We start from the raw sequence: 22,163 nt of genomic DNA on the forward strand, positions 1-22,163 counted from the left end.
GGAGGCGTATTAGTTTAAAAAGACGAATAGGGACGGTATTATATAATCGCCTATTATTCGCGGCGACTTACTAAAGCCGAGTATAACTACCCTATTTATAATAAAGAGATATTAGCGATTATAAGTTACGTATCGCACTAAAAAGCTAAGCTCTTAAGTTATAGTCGCTTTATAACCCTGTCCGACTATAAGGCCCTAGAGTACTTTATAATAAAGAAAATACTTAATAAAAGATAAAGCCGATAGACTAATAAGCTAGCTTAGTTCGACTTCGTATTAGAATACTATAAGGGTACCGATAACTATATTACCGATACTCTTTTATAAAGGGAATAAGATAAACTAAAGGACTTCTCTGATAAACAGGAATAAGCACGTTATATACAGTTAATCCTAGAGACCTTAATTCCCCTAAAGATCCGTCTTCTTCGCGAGAACCCACGGGTATTCGAAGCCGATAACGAGTTATAATAGTTATAGGACACTACGGTAAAGCAAGATAACTAGTATCGCTAAGCTATATAAGCCGTATCTAAGGGCGAATAATAGTTCCCTCCCTTATTAGGTCTCCGAGCCTAAATCGCCGAATATAGGACTACCTCGTAAGGACTGCTTATATTCTAAGACCACCTATAGGTGCCAGGAGCTTAAAAAGGGAGCATATTACGAACATGAGTAATCTAATCTATACACGACTCTATAATTAAAGGCCACCCTAGGTAAGATAATATAATTACCCTTATAGCGAGACGCTTCTTTTAGCCGGGGATAAATAAAGACGTGCGTAGGTTTATACGTAACTATAATATCTATAACTAAAGCTATACGTGGAGGAATACTCGATAAGGACTCTTAAAACCGCTTCCGATCCCTAAACGAATAACGAGTAACCTATTAATAGCCGATCTACCTCCCGCTAGAAAGAAGAAGTGTAGGTACCTATAGGTTATAACCGATTAACTTATAAAGGCTATTACCCTTAAAGCGATAGACTCTATAAAAGCAGAAGCTTACGCCGAATAGTTCCTATACTATTACTTTTGGTTTTATAGCATACCTCGTTTAATCGTAAATAATAAAGCTTCTAACTAGATAAGTCGCTTTTAGCGACACTTCTATAAACTAGCCAGAATTAAGTAATAATTAAGCATGGCTTACTACCCCTAGACCCATAATACCACCGAGTAAGCGAATTAAGAAGTATAGACGTACCTCTAAGCCTTTATTTATTACGTCTAAAACGATTAGGATAAGTTACTACCCGTAGCCTAACTAGCGTTAAATAACTAGGGGAGTTCTATTACTAAGATAAGTCCGTTCTTCCTAGAACACGGATATTATATCGACCCGATCCAGATTTATAAAGAACTAAGCAGCGATGCCCGGGAGTTTATAGCTTATAACCTACTCCGCCGCCTCTAAAAGGCTATATAGTTCGCCTAAGCCTCGATAACGGCTATATAACTATAATAGGAAGAGTTAGCGAATAAATATCGTATACCTACCGAATAGTTCTAAGAAAGTGACCTTATATAGGTCTTACTTATAAACTACTCTACCCCGCGATTATTATATAATCTAAGCTGGTTATACTAGAACTACCGTGTAACTAAGCTTATTAACCTATATATAGTAAAACTAGATATACCCTTAAATATACACCTAAGGTTCTATATAAACCTCCTATAATATATAAAGAAAGATCCGCTTCTTAGTTAAGTCCTATATAACCCCTAACCCGGACCGATTTATAACGGCTTAGAAAAAGATAAGTAGACGGTAAAGGAAATCCTATATACTCGGAATAGGAAGGTAGGTAGAGGCGTAGTAAAAGAAGCGTTAATAAAATAAGAAGGATACGCCTAGATATCCTAGGAACCGATAGAGTCTTTATTGGAATTAAGCGCCCTAGATCGCTACGAAAAAAAGTACGGCCCGATTAAAGTTAACGATAAACCTCGTGAACGTTACGAGAAGAAGAAGGGTTATAGGAAAGGCGGTAAGGATTAAATAAAGGTCAGAATAATAGTAAAACCGTCCACGTTAATTAAGTCGGGGCGGATAAGCCCCGCCCCTAGCTACCGGGTTTAGGCGTTAAGATTAACGTAGTTATAAATATCCTCACCACTATTAACGCTTTCGGCGATAACAGGAGATAATATAGACGGCGCGACCTTAGCCTATCTATCTATCTTCTTTCCCTTAAAGGACTTAACGTCCTCTACCTTAACGCGTATAACCCCTATAATATTCTTAACCACCTATAGGAACCAGTTAAGCCGGCGTAGGCCTTCTACCCTTATAAGGCTAATCGTTATGCTAGGAATAGGCGTAACGATAATAGGAGGCGCCGCGATAGGTATAGGTCCACCTACTATAATATAGGAGTCCCCGCGGGGGGGGGGGGGGGGGGCGGTAATATATACCGATAAGCGAGGCTTACTAGCTCCTAAGTTAATAGGCGTCGAGATAGGCTTATCCTCCTATAAAGTGCTAGAAGCCTCTTTTAAGACCCTAGACGCCTTTTAGAAGGCTAAATTATTACGGGTTATACCCCGATAACTAAGATCCGGCAGAGGCCAGGATCCACCCTTCCCTTATATACACAGCTTGTTACTCTAACAGGCAGTCAGAGTAATGCGTACTCTTTTGCCCGCGTGGCAGAGGGGTTATGCTTTTGCATAAACGGCCGAAGCGAGAGCTGCCGCTTAAGCCCCACAGGGGTCAGCCCGTTACACTTACTCTAACTAACTCCACAGGTCACAAGTTCGAAACGCGTAGGAACCGTGTATACGCGCTCTTCGAATTTGGGCTTATAAAGTTAAGTTCTAGATATATATATGCCGTAAAGCCCTAGAAGCCCTGGATAAGGCTGGGTTGGTCACGTGACTTAGGGCTTAACTTAGGGGTACGCTGTATATCCTGTTATATAATAGGAACATAGTGTGAGGAAGGAGGCCTCGCACTGTGTGGGACATAATAAGGCGCCGCGCGGGGCGAAGGGGAGCGGGGGGGTAATATTACGGGTTATACCCCGATAACTAAGATCCGGCAGAGGCCAGGATCCACCCTTCCCTTATATACGCAGCTTATTACTCTGACAGGCAGTTAGAGTAATGCGTAGTCTTTTGCCCGCGTGGCAGAGGGGTTATGCTTTTGTATAAACGGCCGAAGCGAGAGCTATCGTATAGGCTAGCCCAAAGTAGGTTCGGAGCGGGTTGTTCTAGGCCCCAAAGTGGGAGTGGATCTGCCGCAGGAATAAGGGCAGGAATTTAGCACTACGATCAGAGATTTCGATAGAGTTAATTAAATTAAGAGATCGATCGCTTATTTTCACGTAATTAAGTTATACGCTGTTTATAATAATTAAGAGTCTTATTTTTCTTAATAACCTTTTAAAGCTATTTACGCCGAGCTGCCTATAGCTATAACCATAACCTCTAATACGACTATCTATATAAGCCACGAAGACTAGGACCTATAAAAGCGCCTTTATAAAGTTAGGGCCCGAAGTAACAGAATCTAGGATTTCCTATGCCCTGACGATCCAGCTCCTAGGCCGTAGCGAGCTATCCGTCCCGAATTTACTTCCTATGCCTTTATCGCTAACGCTAACGGTTAACCCTCTAATATATCCGAGCTAACGGCTATAGGTAAGGCCGCCTATACCGAAGATTACCGCCGATATAAAGAAGATCGTAAAGACTACGAAACCTATTAGAAAGGTATTAACGGTATACTTAAGTGGGTAGAAGAGTCTATCGTAGCGAAGAGACGGAAGGCCCTAATAAAGGGTATAACCCCGGAAGAGATCTACGTAGTAGTATAGGCCGACGCCGTACCCTATATAGCGACCCGTATAAAGGACTCCTAAAAGAATTACGACCTTTATAAGAATAGGCCGCCTATAAACCCACGGAAGGTGGCCGCCTAGCTAGACGATTAGTATAACCGGCTTTAGGACTATTATAATATCGGGATATATAATAAGCCCCGGGAGATTTAGATTAACGACTTCTTTAACGCTATACGACCTGCCCTGGGTAACTAGGTGGATATAAAGGAAGTAACGCTAGACCTTAAAATAGTGTCGGCGATAGCGCTTATCGCGGAAGGGAAGAAGGCGGGAGAATAACTTAACGTACCGCCTACTCGAAGCTATAGAACTATAGCCTTCCCGGCCTTAAACCTAGGCGAAGGTAACGATAATAAATAGCCGTAACGGACCGGGAGGGCTAACCGGACTAGTGACCGGAATAGAGCCTAGCGGGGCCGTAGTGCCTACCCTAAAGGTAAGTTAACTAACCGTATAAGCTCTAAGCGCCGATAATCCCTTTTTTATAAGGACGAGTACCCCGCGTGCTACTGGCGCGGCTATAATCTATAGGGCTACTAGATTCTATTCCTAGAGTTAGCGCCGGAAGGCTTTTAAGCTAACGACTCGATTAGGAGGCTCGTAGAGAAGTCCCTTAGGATAGACTAAGACCTATAAGGCGCTATAGAGAAGATTAGGTCCCGGAATAAAAGGAAAAGAACCGCCGCCACCGAGTATAAAGTCATAGATAATGATAATAAAGCCGGTGGCGGCGGCGGTAATAGCGATAATAATAATAATAACGAAGCCCTTAAGGAGGCGTGACTATATACGGCTAGAACCGCGGATATTAATAACAAAGTCTTCTTTAAAATTAAGAAGACTATAAAGCTAGAAAAGCGTATGAATATATCCAGTAAAGGGTAAGGTAAGGCGTTAAACACCGTATGTTCCGAGGCACGCTGGCTAGAAGCTCCGGAGGCCGCCCTCTTAGCTGCCGTATACCCTTTACGGTAGTCCGCTATATTAGACTTAGGTGCTATATCCCACGTTTTCTATAATAGAAGCAGATTTACGGATTATAGACCGGCCCGCCCCGATAACGTTATAATCGCCGGCACTATAACGGTGCCGATCTAAGGATATAAAGACGTGATTATTATAATAGAAGGAATAGCCGGCCCGATAAAGTTCCGGTTAAAAAACGTAGCCCACTACGAAGACTTTATCTGTAACCTAGTCTTTAATAAGAAGATACGTTAAAACGGTTACTAATAGGATTAAGAGCCGCTAAACGATTATATACGCCGCCGTGACTGATTAATTCTTTGTAAGCTAAGTGTCTACTATAATTAAACCGTTATAGAGCTGTTTCTAGTCACTAACGCCCCCGTTACTACTACTCTTCTAGCCCCGCTTCTAGCCCCGAGTCTACTAATCCGAAAACCGATTAAGAGAGTAGCTAGCTAAGCCGACGGTAATCTATAGTATCTCCGGTTAGGGCACGCTAGCCCTAATATAATAAAATAACTAGAAGAGCAGTTATAGAGCGTTAAACTAAAGGGGCCCGGAATGGTGGAGTGCGACGCTTGCGCTTAATCGAAGATGAGTCGTTAGATTAGCAGGCAGACCCGTATAGCTCTAAGCTACGCCGGCGAGAGGTAGGCGATTAATTTCACGGAATTCCGACTAACCGCCGACGGATATATACGGATTATATTCTTCACGGATCGATATAGCGGATTCGTGGCCTACTACGTTATAACATTAAAAAGGGCTTCCGATATCTATATAGTTATAAACTAATATATCCGATAGGTTTAGAGTTAATTTAACCGGTAAGTACGGGTCTTTGAGTATAATAACGAACTAATATAATCGCTTAAAATACAGGGCTTAACTAAGGGTTTTAGTATCTAATTAGAGTCCTCCTTAGCAGAGACCCCCCGTTAGAATAGAGGTGCCAAAAGATCAGGGACCGTTATTATACTAAAAGCACGAGCTATACGAATCCACTCCCGATTACCCGATTTCCTATAGGTTAAAGTCGTTCCTATTACCGCTTACGTATAGAATAGAACGCCTAAATAACGCCGTAGCTAGAAGACCCTATTCGAGGTTATCTATTAACGTAAGCCGTAGCTAGGCCACCTTCGGGCCTTTGGTTATAAAGCTTTTCCTATAACCAGAGCAGCTCTAATAAGGTCTGGAAAGCTTTAAAACAGGCTACCACCGCGGGCCTATATCGGTTACCTCGTGGGCTACGACTTAACTAATATTTACCGTATTTAGGTTCCTGGCCTTCGAAGGAACGGGATCGTCCGTATACGTGACGTTATCTTTAACGAATAAGAGTATTTTAATAGCAGACTCGAAGCCCTAAAGGACGATTTACGTTAACTAACGGAAGAGTAGCTAGCGGATATCGTTAATTAGATCCGCCTACCAGAGTTATATATAATTAAGCAAGGCGAGCTATAGGATAAAGTAGCCGATACGTTTATAATAGTATACTTCGAGCTTATTCTTTAGTCGGGTAGCGAGGTTAACGAACCTCTCCTAAGGGCTACGCCTACCGGCCTCGAGGCTCGGGGGGTGGAACCGTTTATAGAGCCCGAGAGGCCGGAACGACCGTTTATAGCGCCCGAGAGGCCGGAACGGTAGGAGGAGCTTATAGAGCCTGCGAGGCCGGAGCTAGAAAAGAACTTTTCCACGGCCGCGATTAATTACTAACGCCTAGATAATAGTCACCTTCTAACTCTACTAGAAACCCCTCCTTAGGCAGGGCTTATAGCGGCTGCTTTCACGGGCTATATGCCTATAGAGCAGGGGGGAGCTAAATTTCGAAGCTATAGTAGTAACCGAGTCTGGATCTCTGCTTTTAACGCAGGAAGATATACCCTATTAGCCCGTAATTTAAATAGTAAGCCGCTAGCGAAGTTAAAAATCAAAAAGGCACTTAAAAGACCCTACCGTAAGATATATCGTAAATAACTACCGGCCCCTCCGAGAAGTTAACAAGACCTTAAAAACCACCTATATGAAATCCTGTTCCCATAAGCCTAAAGGAATCACCTAAAGAGTTATAAAGAGATAGGCTTATGGATTATAGTGCCGAAGGATAGGGCGAAGGGGCACTAAGTACTTAGCTATATATAGGTAATAACCTATAAGCTTAATAAGCTCGGCTTTTTATAGAAGTGTAAGGCTAGATTATTGGTCCGTGGAGATTAATAGTATTAGGACTTATTAGAAAATATATATACAGCTACTCTCGCCGGTTGCTCCTTTAGATTATTAATAGCGATCGCCGCTCGCTTTAACCTATCCTTAATATAGTATAATATCGTTAACGCCTTCGTGCACGCCCCCCTGCCCCACGATATATATATACGGTTCCCGCCCGGGACCGCGGTGCCGGGTCAAGTGCTATTACTAAAGAAGGCGTTATACGGGCCACGGGAGTCTCTACTACTATAGCAAAAGCATATCATAGAAGTGCTGAAAAGAGACGGGTTTAAGATAGTGTCATAAAAGCCCTGCTATTTTATACGCCGTGGGCTAATCCTGTTTTTCTATATAGATAATATCGTGATCGGCTTTAAGGAAGACTTTAGGGAAGAGATAGAATAGGCTATCGCGAACCTATGAAAGCACTACGCCCTGTAAGGCGGGCAGCCACTATAATAGTTCCTTAGGATTAAGGCTATTCGGGACCGTCTGTTAAGGAGGATATAGCTATTATAACGCGATTATATCGTGAAGGTAGGATATCTATTATTAACGGCATCTAACCATAAACCCATATGTCCTATAAAGCCGGCAGAGCTGCTACCGTATACTAGGAAGTCCACCACCGTTAAAAGCTATTAATAAAAGATAGGATCAGTTCTATACGCTATAGTAATCATATGCCCCGATATCGCCTTTATAGCATCTCGACTCTATAGATTTAACGTAAATCCGAGCCGTTAGTATCACGAAGCAGCCGACTATTTAATCCGATATCTATTAGCCACGTAAACCTACGCCCTATAATTAGGTAGTGGCGACTTTATCGAGGTGTTCACCGACGCGTCCTTTATAGATAACTTAATTAATCGTAAGAGTAGCCAGGCGTTTATGATATGCCTGTTTAGAGGCACTGTAGCTTAGCGAGATAATAAGTAAGTAACGGTGACTATGTTAATAATAGAGGCAGAGCTGCTCTTGCTGATATAAGGTGCGAAGGAAGGGATATTCACGAAGAGGCTATTAGAGGCGATAGGTGTGATATTCGACGATCCACAATTAAAGATACGATACGATAATAGCTAAACGATACGCCTATTAACGGCAGAGATCGCTTAATTAAATACGCGATTATAATACGTGGATATATATAATTACTGGTTACGAGAGGCGTAGTAGTATAGAAGGATTAAAGTCAGCTACGTTATACGCGCCGAGATAATCGCTAATAGATTAACGAAGGCCCTGTCTAGAGAGAAGTTTATAAGTTTTAGGAAATAGGTGGGAGTAATGGATATACAGGGATGTCTCTATATAAATAAGCTAGAGGAGATCTTACCTAAGCATCTAGAAGAGCTGGAAGAGAAGTTCGATAGAAGCTACGTGGATATTATAGAAGGGGATATATCGATAAAAGACGCCTGCCTATAAATAACGTTAACTAAGTAACTATTATAGAGTTATTTAGTTAGGGGGGTGTGTCGTATAGGCTGGCCTAAAGTAGGTTCGGAGCGGGTTATTCCGGGCCAGAAAGTGGGAGTGGATCTGCCGTAGGAATAAGGGCAGGAATTTAGCACTACGATTAGAGATTTCGACAGAGTCAATTAAATCAACAGATCGATCGCTTATTTTCACGCAATTAAGTTATACGCTGTTTGCAACAAGAGCTGCCGCTTGAGCCCCACAGGGGTCAGCCCGTTACATAAATAAGCCGTTATAAGCGCCTTTATCGCCTTAGGGCTATAAAAGGGGTCGTCGTTAACCACCTTTACCGCCCCTAGGAGTATTACCGACGGACTGATTATCCTAGGCGGAGGAGGAATATACTTATAACCGCCCTTTAAGCACTTATAGTATTTAGGATCGGGTATCCTTGCTCCGAGTCCCGATTAGTCGCGGTAGCGCCGCCTATCCTAGCCGTTAGTAATTACCTTTAAATAAGCGAAGCAAAAGACCGAACGTTTTTATTCTATAAGCACGCTTCGCGGGGCTCTTAACCTCTATAGAAGCTTCGCCCGCGGAACGCTTACCCTTAGCCTTAGCGGCTCGGGCTAGCTAGGCGCGGCGGTCTATAGCTAAGGCAGGAGTAGTAATCTCCTTACTAGCCAGGGCGGGAGTAGGTGCCTCCTTACCGGTATTATTAGTATTATTATTATTAGCCCCCTATATTATGTATATAAGTTAGTAAACGTTAGGCGAGGTTTATAAGAACAATAAGAAGATATACCTTAGGGGCCGGGGATAATCTTAAAAATTAAATATCTTCTAAGAGACGGAGATAAGAGGTTAGTATAATAGCACGAGGTATAAAGGAGTTATAGTCGATAAAAAACGTACTACGGATAGTAATAGATATTATTAAAGAAAAGAAGAAAAATAGATTAATATAGGCGACGGCGAAGGTAGTATTATTAGCTTAGGTAAGTTATTCGGATAAGGAAGGTACGGTATAAGGATCCTTATATAGAAAGAACGACCTAGCGAACTATAATAACACCCTTATATAGAATATTAATTAATCGTATAACTATAAAGGTTTACTTTAAGTACTCCTTAACGAATAAAGAGGTTATTTAGGGTTAAAGAGATACTAGAGGTCGTTATTAAATTAATAAAGAGGCGTTATTCGATTAAATAATAACGCTTCACGAACCTATACTGAATAGTAACGGCTTACTAAGGGGGGAGGGGGGTAATAGTACGGGTTAACCCTATAAAGATAATCCGGTAGACCACCGGATCTTCTAACTAATCATAGTATATTCCTAGTAGGTCGCCACGACATTATATTTAGGTCGTAAGCACCTACAGAGTTTTCCCCTTTTCCTTCTTTTCTCCTTAGCTTTAGATAATTTAATTATTCGGCCTCACTCTATAGACAACCTGTAACCAGCCGCTTATAATAATTAGTTAGAAGATCCGGTGCTTCACTAGATTATATCCACGGGGCTAACCCGTAACAGAACCAGTGCTTTACTAGATTATACCCATGGGGCTAACCTATAATAAGGCATAAGAACTATATAGTATACCACCTTATTATAGCCGGCCTAGCCTTTAGATAGTAGAACGCCGAGTATAAGGTGATTGTGAAGTATTACCGCTGCTAAGCTATTAAGAAAGGGTATAATAACACCTAAAATGGGCGATAAGAGTAGATAATTATTGCCCTAGACGCTATCGCTAAAAAGTAGCTTAGCGTAGCCAGGGTAAAGAACCTTATATTAGGATATCCTTAGCCCTAGTTTCTGCTAAATAACGCTAATACCACCGCTTAGTAGCCTTAGTATAAGCAATCGTTTAAATAGTATCTTATAATAGCTCGATATAATGTCTCTTGAGAATCTAAGAGTTAATTCCTATACGGATTGGCTCGCTATACTAGGAGGATTATAGTAACGGAAGCAGACGCCCTAATAGGCGTGAATAACACGCTAACTAGCCACTAAACCCTCGTGTTCCCTAATACCTGTATTATATCGGATATACTTACTCGAATATATAATGCTATTAGTATTAGCTTAGTTCTCGCCGACGCGGCAGAGAGACTTAGTAATAGAGAGATCGAGGCTATATATTTTACTACCGCTACTAAGGAATACCGCGACTATATTAAGAAGCACGTAACTGCTATTAAGGATCAGCTATAAGGAGTAAAGCAGCGCCTAGCACCGGCTATCTATTCTATTATAGAGCTTCTCTTCTAGGCTAGACTAAACCTATTATAATCAGGAATATAAGCCGCCACGCCTAGTACTATAAAGCTTTAGAAACGAGTTTATAATAGTATATTTTAATTCAATAGCCTACGAGTAGTAGGCTATATGCGCGGAATACAGGGAAATCAAGCAAATAGCTGTTAAATTCGTAGATCCGTAGGATGACTGCTTGTTACGCGAGCTTGAAGCTGCGTATATTAATATTGATATTATGTATATGTCAAGAGCTGGCTTCTGGGATTTCTTCCTAGATCCGGGGCTAATAAAGGACCCTGAAAGATTAGGTGGCGACTGTTACATCAATAGCCTACGCGACGGTTATCACGCTATGGTATTAGCTTAAGCAATAACTAAGATATCGTATTTACGATACCTAGTGTATTTATATAATATATATTATAAGCCAAGTATATATACACGTATAATACGTATAGTATTATAGTATAGGTTAGGCTAACTATAAAGTAGACGTCTAGTTGTATAGCTATAACCATATACTGTTTATTTTAACCTAGATATTATACTTATTATTATTATGATTATTACTTATTATAAGTATAATATCAAAACCCCCCCCGTAAGCCAACTGTTATATCATAAGTGCAGCTTAGTCAGGTTATAGTTCTGGTTATATTATAGCGCAGTAATCCTAGTCTATCTAAGACTAGAATACATAGAGGAAAAAATCGAAAAAAACTCTTCTTTTTAATTCAAGGGAAAATTCAAAAACCCTTATTATGATTCTAGTATATTATGCAAAGGAACATTCAAAAAGCCTTTGATTTCTAGGAAAACCCGAAGGTAAAAAACCTAGGTATATCCCCTTATAAAGAACTAAGAACACTAAGCATTAAAACCTAGTATTTTAATTTTATAATATTATTATAAGGCGGTAAATCATTTTCAGGCAACGTATCGTCCTTATAACCTAGGTTGATATAACCGCAAAGAGTATTATAAGCCTCTTTTACTAAACCTTTAGTTATTCTATTAGCTATATTAAATTTCGTATTTATATATACCATTTTTATTTTATTATTATATAGCTATTGCCTCTAATAGTAATACTACCTGTCGATATGCTTTACGCGTTTATAAAAATCAGAGTTCTCGGCGACCTTCGTTGCACTCTCACTATCTATTAAGATAGTAGGAATCTCCAGAGTTTGATTATTATTATTATTATTAGTATTAGTATTATTATTATTATTATTATTATTATTATTATTATTATTATTATTATTATTATTATTATTATTATTATTATTATTATTATTATTATTATTATTATTATTATTATTATTATTATTATTATTATTATTATTATTATTATTATTATTATTATTATTATTATTATTATTATTATTACCTCTTATATTAGAATCTAGACCTAGATTCTATTATATATCTTCATATAGATTATAAAAATAGATTCTTTCTTTAGAAGCTTCTATTAGAGCTATATATTCGGCCTCTATTATTAATAAAGCAATAACTCTTTATATAGTTAAGATCTAACTAACGGGGTTATTTACTCCTATATAGTAAATATATCCTAAGGTCGAGGTTCTATCTTCTATTATATCTAAAAACCTGGTACTAGAATAACCGTAAATACTAAGGTCTTCTTTATTATAGTGGAGAAAGGCGAAGCCGTTACTATACAGGACGGTTTAGGCAGTATAAACTCGGATAAGTCTTCGATAACAGGAGTGCTTAAGACCACGAAGTGTATATAACTAAAATAACATATATAATAAGGAGACCTTTAAAAGAGGTCCCTAGAGGTGCGCGCTGCTCTGATCAGGGCAACGTAGCTTAAACGAAGTGAATATAATAAACGTGGCAAAACTTAGGGTTAAAAGGATAATAATTGTGTAGGATTATAAGTATCCTCTGTGTCTGGGCGGCGTCGCTATGTATATATAATATATAAGAGAAATAAAAAAGCGCGTGTCTTATATCGTTACTTAGTATCCTAACGATATAGCACTGGGTCTCTAATCCACCCCTCTATAATCGGCTCTAGTTATCTTACTTATACCCTCGTGGCTATAATAACTCTAAATTTAATTAGGTTACCATAATTAAGCTAAATATAACCCTAGAGAACTATTCTAGAACGTATTTACGCTTATAGAGAGTCCTTCCGCTAACTATACAGTCCTCCCTCTCTATATAAGCTCTCTTTATAATAACTATAACTATATCCTTATCCTACTTAATTCTAATATTATACTATAACTATCCTTCCTAGGGAATCGTGTATAAAGGCAGTATATATAAAGAACTAATAACGGCGGTATTATAAAGTGACACGTAGTAAATACTAGTATATAAGTAAACCTAGTTATCTCGGGAGAATAACCTAGGCCTGATTAGGCTAGTATAAGAGTCTATAGGCCGAGGGTGGTATAGTCTATAGAATAGGTAACTATAAGATATCTTAACCCCTTCATCCTGCTCCTCTATATTCTTATTATATTTACCTTAGATATTAATCTTCTAAGGGTTTACGAAGACTTTCTTCGGGGATATCTAAATAATCTTATAGCTATGTAAGTTAATACTAGTAAACTTAGAAGATTTAGAGGACTTAGGAGTCTTTTTAGGACTCTTCGTAACCTTAGTGATCTCCTTAGGCGTGACTAGTGCCGATAGCTTCTTAGAGATATTCTTAGCCGTTTTAGGACGTACCGGGATACTAATATCTTTCTTAGGAGTGCTCCTAATTAGCGCCTTAGTCTTTTTCTTAACCCGATTGGAGGAACCAGGAGCTATAGGCTTGGGTTTAATAATAGGCTTATTAATAGGGGTGAAACCTATGCTCTTAAGAGGGGGCGGTAAAGGAAATTAGGGGCCCCCGGGACTACTAATATCTTCTAATAGCTAAACCCGTAGATTACTCTAATATAGGATAACTATTCTTCTTTAATATAATCCGTATAAGCTATAGTATCATTCGAGTAGCAGCGTCCTTATATGAACCGGTGAATCTTCGAGATTTAAGGGAATAAGTAGCCCTCTTAGATAATAGCTTATATTTACTCGATCATAAAGAGGCCGTATAAGTAATTATCCGTCTAGCGGGGACCGGGAATAATATATAAACGGCGGGTAAGGCTAAAGACGGCCTTATTAGGTATATTAATACTACGTAGCTCACCTATAGGGTACTTAAATAACTATAAAGGACGGTCCTTAGTATTACTAGTATTCTAAACAGTATTATACCTATATATACACCCTATCTCTTAATCTATAATTAGACTAATAAAGTGATTATCGAAGGGATAAATAGTAGGGACAAAGCGACTTCTCTTAATACGGTTAATTGCCTTAAGCGGCTAAGGAGAGTAGATCGGCGTTCGGCTATTTAGCTCCTAGTAAGGCGTAATATTAATCCAGGCTATAGGACGGCTATCCCCTTACCTACGCTTAAATATAGTACGTATTATATCCTCTGAGCTACCCTTCTCTAGCCACGTCTTAGTTAGTAGGTCGTAGTACGTCCTAAACGATATCTATACTATAGGATAAGCACACTAGGACCTCTCGCTAAATATGCTTACTATAGAGGGGCAGACCCGTGTTCCGGGTCAGGACATTGGATATCACGCGAGCATGACGCGGTCCTAGAGATCTGGTCTTGTATACGGCTATTCTTCGGAATAGACCCACTATATCTTGCTAGCTTTTCGTCCGATCTTTCACGATCGTTACCTATCACCTATTATAATCACAGTTTGCATTATCCTCCTTTTTTAGTTATCCAGACGATCTAGAAGAGCCGACCTTAGGCCCGCCTGCCTATCTATAGCTATTTATTCACCTGATCGGACCACTGCCGACCCTTCTAGAAGCCCAGCGACTATCTCCTCGGGACCCTTTAGCTCTAGATACGGGCCCGTGATAAGCCTAACCCTCCCTTCGGCTAGCCTATTAGTTAGTTATTTATTTTGGCCTTAGCGGAGCCATTCTGTATAGTAACGGCTTCGCCTTTCTTTAATTAGTGCTCGGAGGCGGATATATTCGGCGTAGGAGATTATAATCCTACGCTTAAGGGTAGTTCCGGACTGCCTAAATGAACGGCCTATTAACACGTTATTAATTACGATACGGTCACGGTTTTCCCTTAAGTCTTCGGTTCCTTTAAGTCTTTAAGTCTCAAGTCTTAGTTTAGATATAGCTTAGGATACGGTATAGTTTTAGATACGGCATAGGCTTCGGATACGATATAGTTTTAGTTATAGATTTCCCCTCTAATAGTGGCTAAAGGGCTTAAGTTAAGGCCCGGAAGCATAGCGTGTTACGTGGGTAGCAGAAAAAAAGAAAGACACGGTTACGATACGAGTTCTGATTCCGGATATAATACAGTAATAACCATAAAAACAATAAAAACACCATATATAATAAAAGCCATAAAAACAGTTCCCCGGGGCCCGAGTCTCCGGAAAAGCGATCCCGATAATAGTTCGGAAGAGCAGAGGCTGCCTGCTTATTAGTAATAGCCGTAACCCACCCCGACGCAGAGACTACCTGCAGATTAATAGTCCGATACTAGTTCCGGCTCGGCGGGTCCTAGTACTATAGATACGGAAGAGCAAAGACTGCCTGCTCGGAAAGAATAGTCTATCCCGACGCAGAGGCTGCCTGCTTATTAATAGCTATAAACCACCCCGACGCAGAGACTGCCTATAGATTAATAGTCCCGATATAAAAGGAAGACGCCTCGGCGTTATAAAAGGAGGATATATACCAGTAGTTAGAGTCGCGTATAGGATACGCTTTTATTTTACCTAATCGGCTTTACCTCCTATTTTAAGGTTATCGTGAGAGTTACGCTAAAGGCGTGCGAGGCAGCGTTACTAAAGCTATATGCTCTCCGATTAGAAGACTCTTTACAGTTTATTTCCTGTTCGTCTAATCAGGGTAATAGTAATATCGTTACGCGTAAGCAGCCCACTAAGGGTAGCCGAAGTAGCCGAAGTAGTAGTCGGAAGAGCCGCCGCGGCGGTAAAAGTATGACTCCACGGAAGAGTCCCGCCGCACGGTACGATCCTATTCGCCTAATCAGGTACTATTCCTATAGTTAGGATAGCCATTATCGGCGTATATACCCGAAGAAGAGCCCTATTAGCTTTATAATCTGGAAAAGCTCCCGTGATAGCTCCGCGCTTTAGAAGAACTAGCGCGTTAGTTCCATCGATCCTATAGCGAAGAGCTCCTGTGCTAGCTCCCCTGCCTCTACCGATTCCGTTCCTCTGGTTTAGAGTCCTCCCGTGGACTCCGTGATAAAAGAGCCCACCGCCCCTCCTATTCCTTTAATCCAAAGTCCTCCTGTGGACTCTACTATTCCCGCTATTCCTACTGTCCCTTTCCGCCTACCTCTAGGCTTACAAAAGGAAATATAAGTATATATCGATAAGTATAAGGAAAAGGATAAAAAGAGGAGCGGCGATATACTATAGGCCTGCCTCTTATTATAAAGACCGTTACCACCGATCCGTTTATTAACCTCCTTACCCGCCTACCTAAGCAGATAGGCTTCCTTTTACCCGATAGCTTTAAGAATCCTTATCTATAGTAGTATATAGGCTATTATAGTCGAAGCCGGCTATATATTAAAGAGATATTCGGCACCTCCCTTGAAAAGGAGGTAAAGAAGGTGGAGATTTAAGCTTTATAGCAGGTAATTAATATAGTGGAAGCAGATGTATAGCGAAAGCAGGGCCTTTATAATTAGACGTTAACGTAATCGTTTTTAGGAGATAAAGATATTCGTGAAATTATATAAGCTTTTTTTAGTTCTTAATAGGGGCCGCGTTAATAGATTTACCTCTAGAACTAAGGGATTTTTCCTTATTATCTTCCCCTCCTCCTCCTACCTTTTTTTGCCCTTCCCTCTTTTCCTCCCTCCTTTTCCCGCCTTTCCTTTTACCTAATTAGGGTAATAGAATTGTTTTTAGAAGTAGAAGTTCTGCGTGGAGTCCGTAGGAGCTTCTTCTAGTTCCTAACAGGGGCCGCGCTTATGGACTTTCCAGGGCCGCGTCTCTTTCGATTATGCCCCGGAGCCGGATTTCTTTTCCCCTAAAGCTTCGTTAACCTAATCAGGACTTCTTATTTTTATTCATTATTTTTAGGTTATTTAAAAGCTACCCTTAAGGGGGACCTCTTCGGATAGCTTTAGGGCCGATAGGTATAGAGTCCTGCCCTTCCCCGATTTCACCCTCTTTTCTTTTCTACACAAAGACCCTAATCTAAGTTATTCTTTATATAGAAAGCTATACGCTATAGGAGCTTCTTCGTATAGCTTTAGGGCCGATAGACAACTAGGCCCAGGGCCTAGGCTATAAGTCTATAGCAACCGCCCGTATATTAGCTTTTCTTCTACCTCTTTATTAGACTATATCTTTCATAGTTCTTTACTATTCCTTTTGCCTATAACCACGTTAGCCTAATCAGAAGAAGTGCTTTTAAACGGCTCCAATTTCGATTAATTTAGCTTACTAGTTATTAAGTTATCGGTTAGTTTAGTAGTACGCGTCAGATATCTTTATTATCTTTTTTTTTCGAAGCAGACTATATACTATTAATACCGCCCACCCCTTTTAATCCTGCCTACCGTTTTCTGCCGGTAAACTCACTCTAAGCTTATTCTGCTTACCTTTTTCCTCTTTTTCTTTTCCCTACTCTTTTACTACTCTTCTTTTCCTAATATCTCTATTCCTCTAATCAGCCCGAGCCTAATCCGCCTACCTATAATTAATCCGATTAATCCTATTAATCCGATTAAGTTAATCTAGTTAATCCCGTTAATCCTGCTGCTTTTTCTTCCTATTACCTTAAGTATAGCCACGATACTACCGCCTCAAAGAGTCCTGCCGCGAGACCCGGTTTTATTCTTCGCCCACCGACTCTACGAAGAACCAATAAACTGCGATACCTTCCTGCCTTTAACGAATCGACCTACTTCCTATATACCGTGCTACGCCACCAAAAAGATCTAACCTATATGCTTTATACCTATAAACCAAAGTAGACTATCTGCCTTAGTATAGGTAGTAGAAAGAGATAGATATACTCTGCGTTACATAGTTCTGTGTTTTACGTCGTTAATCTTTTACTAGGGCCGCCGCGTTACCTTATTCCTATAGTTATAACCAGGAACCGAAAAGACCGCCGCCTACCCTATATATACGTTCATCGTCACGGTCTTCTCGAAGAATACGCTAGGGCCGCCGCTTATTTACTACCGCCTATTACCTACTACCGCCGCCGCCGCCGCGTTACTTATTCCTTATACGGAACCGAGGAAGCCGCCGCCGCCGCCGCCTAGCTTACGTATAAAGGACCTACAAGGTTACCTTTATCTATCTTTAAGGTCACCGTCCTTCGAGCCCGCGTCTTTAAGAGACGTCTTTAGGAATACGTGCGCGAGGAAAGATACGGAAGCCGTTACTATACGGACTACTTATAGGTTATCCTGATTAGGGTAATAAAGATATATTTAGGACAGTTATTTAGTTATTGCTTTTATTCGTGATAAAATTATTAAGACTACGGGGCGTGGCTTAATAATATAGGGCCGATTATAGAGGGGCAGACCCGTATTCCGGGTCAGGACGTTAGATATTATATAACCACATACGCGGTCCTAGATATCTAGTCTTATATACGGCTATTCTTCGGAATAGACCCACTATATCTAGCTAGCTTTTTATCCGATCTTTCACGATTATTACCTATCACCTATTATAATTATAATTTATATTATCCTCCCTTTTTAGTTATCTAGACGATCCAGAAGAGCCGACCGTAGGCCCGCCTGCCTATCTATAGCTATCTATTCCCCTGATCAGACCACTGCCGACCCTTCTAGAGGCCCGGCGACCGTCTCCTCGGGACCCTTTTGCTCTAGATACGGACCTGTGACGAGCCTGACCCTCCCTTCGACTAGCCTATTGGTTGGTTATTTGTTTTGGCCCTAGCGGAGCCGTTCTGCATAGTAACGGCTTCGCCTTTCTTTATGACTCTAGAGATATAAGGGAGTATTATATTAATTATAGCCACGTTAAGGTCGCTATCTATAGTATGCCTAAGGAGGCGTTAGACTATGTGTATATTATTTGTAGGCTATTAAGGGAAACCTATAAAGGGGGCAGCGTTATCGGGGATATTAAATAAAAGGTACAGCAGACCTTACTAAGGAAACACCTATCGGCTATTATTAGGGTCGCCGATACGATAGGGGCGTATAGTCTTATTAATAGTGACACGAGTAGCGGGAACGATATTAGCGGTAAGAATAGGACCGGCGGGAGCCAGCTCCTAATAGTTAATAATAGGCGATATAGATATTCTAGATATCTCTATTAGCCTAATCAGGGTAATATATAGGCGGGGGAATATAGGAAAATGCGTAAGAGTAGCGGGGGTAATAAATAGTAAAGAAGTAAATAACGGGGTAAGCTTAAAAAATAAACTTAACGATATAGGAAAAGAGAGGAAGAGAGGGAAAACAGGTTAAGTAGAGCTAGTAATAGGGGATATATATATATCCTTTATCGATGTCTAATATTTCTAGGTAGTGCCTCCTTTATAAGACTGACTTTAACTAGAGTTTCTATTACGGCTATTAGTTAAATAGGGTCGTGATTATTAAAGAAAGGGCGATTCTAATACTATTTATGGTTGTCGGATAAAGGTAACTTAGTAAATCACAACTCTCCTTCCTATTTATTTTCCTATTTTTAGGACTATTAGTGTATTCCACTATTCTATAGCGAAAACACTAATAAACGTAATTTCCGCTCCCTAAAATATAGCCACGGCCACCGCCTAGGGGGCCGCCACGCCGGCCCCTGACCCCTCCAGGACACCTTAAGCCCTCCGGCCCCCCGTAAGAGTAGTACTAGCCGTGTCTAGCCCTCTTATAAGCGAAGGCTTACCCTTTAAAACCCCCCGAAAAAGAGTTATTATTTCCTCCCCCGACCTAACCTTAAGCCCTGTTACCGCGATCAGAGTAAAGAACTTAGGATAACCTCCTGTTTTTCTTCTAGGAACTAGGAGGGTAGCGCCCGGACCCTAACTAGGCCCTACCGGCCCTATTATAATCTTAATTACCTTATAAAATAAGATTACCGCTAAACTCGCTAATATTAAAAAGGTCTAGGAATCCTTTTACTATATAGAAAGAACCCTAGTTAATTCTATTAAATATACCCTCTAAAAGCTATCCGGCGATTACCCGGAAGTATTAAAACACTACGCCGACCTTCTTATAGATATACTTATAAACTTTATATCCGGCCACCACGCTAACTATATAAAGCCACGACTTTAGCGAGGATTGAAACCCACCGCTAATATTATAGCGGATACTAGGACTATACCTAAGATAAAATCCTATACTAATATCGCCGCTACTAACCCCCTACCCCCCCACCTCTCTTAGCGAGGAGTATAGCCGCCTATTACTATACCGACTACGGGCAGCACGCAGACTATATAAGCGCTACCTAAAAAGCCTTTAATAATAGCCTAGGATAACCGGATCTTTATCCGGATATCTAATAATAACCCCTATAGTATAGTTAACCCTGCTATTATCCGTTAAACTATTATTAAGTACCACTAGATTAAGGATAGCAGTATTATAGCGTTAACTTAGGTTTTAACCGGTTTCGTAGTTACTATTAGGGGCGTAAGAACGCGATAGGCCCTACTTACTCGTAGTGATAAGCTTTCTTAACTATATAATATAATAGCTATTAAGGGAGCCACGGTTTAAAGCACCTACGCTATCCTACACGTCCCCTCTAGGATCTACGATTACTCCGGACCAGTCCCGATCTCTAGCACCCTCTAGGATAAGATCACCTTGGTTATCGGTATCGCCCCTATCTAACTAATCCCGGCTAGGGGTAAATACCGCCCTAATCACGCCTCTTAGACCTGGTTCGCCTTATTCCCGAGGCTAGTTAAACCCTTTCAGGTCTATAATAGCGGATAAGCCCGCCTCCTAGATAGGAAGGGAACCCCTCGTAGTATAAAAAGTGTTTTAAGTAGTATAATAGTCGGGTCTTTTATAGGAAGCAGCGCTACTATAACTATAGCCGACACGAATACCCCTCTAACTATACTAGCCTAACTATATAGTATACGAACTATAAAGGACCGTACTATAGCGATTTTAATAGCTGCCCCGTATAGCTAAAGATAGTTAACGGTATCACTACTTGCCCGACTAGGGTAGAGCTTAAGGAGATCCGTAAAGAGGGCTCCCGCTGCTATACCCTTACCTAGAATAAATATTTAGCCTAGGCTAATACTAAGGCCTTTATATAGGCTACGGAATCGAGCTAAAACACGAAGACTAAGGCCGAACCCTAGGACCCGGGTCCCCCCCCTAAGACCCCCTAGACTATCACCGACTCCTTTATACCTAGCTTATAGAACTCCTTATTAAAGGCCGCGACCCTTACCCCCTAGGCCCCCGCCTAGCTTACTAGCTTATTAAGCCCCTCCCTAGCTTAGACCCTATAGAAGGAAGAAACTATTACCTAGATACTTAGAAAGTACCCTATTAGTAAAGGTAGCACTATACCTACCCCCGATATAATAAACGAAATAGACATCGATGATATAAATATCGACCCACCGATACCCACGGCCGCTTCGCTAACCCTAAAGGCTAGACGTAAATCACCCCTAGCCTATAACTAATACAGAAAGACCTTAAGATCTTTTAGGCTAATATAGGCAAAGGAGGCCCTACCTATAATATCGCCCTTAATTACGCCTACTAAGACGGCGCAGACCTTATCCTTATCTAAGAGCCCTAGTACTCCCTTAATAGGGACTCTAATATTATATAAACCCACCCCGGCTACGACTACCTATCCCCCGTCTAGATATAGGATACTATATTAAACCGCCCCCGGTACTTATATATATTTAGAAGGACTCCGGCTATCCTATGTCCTTTAACCTAACCTCCCTGTCTAGGGATATACGAGGAGTAAAGGTTTATAGGCACTATATTATAAATATCTATAAGGACGGAGATAAGCTATATATACTTAATATCCTTAACGACTAGGAACCTCTATACGGGCTCCTAATCGCCGGGGACTTTAACGCCTACTACGCTATATAGTAACCGGGAGCCACCCTAAACCGCGGCGCCGCCTAACTCGTAAAAGAAACGGAGCGGCACGCCCTCGCCCTCCTTAATACCCTAGGGGTCCCTACGTATAACGCCGGGAATACCCTAGGCCTTACCTTCTTAGATATCCCCCTTACCTCTACCTAAGTCACGGACTATCTATATACTAGATCCGACTACTATACCCTTACGATTATTATCCATACTCCGCTCTATTCTAAGGCCCTAA

The 22,163-nt window shown here is 40.8% G+C and overlaps 1 protein-coding gene across 1 annotated transcript; it reads right to left on the minus strand.

The window, feature by feature from the left end:
• Positions 1 to 2,853: 2,853 nt before the first annotated feature.
• Positions 2,854 to 21,404, minus strand: ACRALDRAFT_2023019 (uncharacterized protein; the record flags this gene model as incomplete). Its single annotated transcript, XM_071020121.1, has 4 exons — positions 2,854 to 2,872; positions 2,941 to 2,959; positions 11,894 to 12,135; positions 21,394 to 21,404. The coding sequence occupies 4 exons, from the start codon at positions 21,402 to 21,404 to the stop codon at positions 2,854 to 2,856; spliced, it is 291 nt and encodes a 96-aa protein (XP_070871321.1).
• Between the last annotated feature and the right edge of the window lie 759 nt (positions 21,405 to 22,163).

Source organism: Sodiomyces alcalophilus (genome assembly GCF_042370955.1).
Source record: "Sodiomyces alcalophilus JCM 7366 unplaced genomic scaffold ACRALscaffold_9, whole genome shotgun sequence".
In the NCBI taxonomy this organism is placed as follows: Eukaryota; Fungi; Ascomycota; class Sordariomycetes; order Glomerellales; family Plectosphaerellaceae; genus Sodiomyces; species Sodiomyces alcalophilus.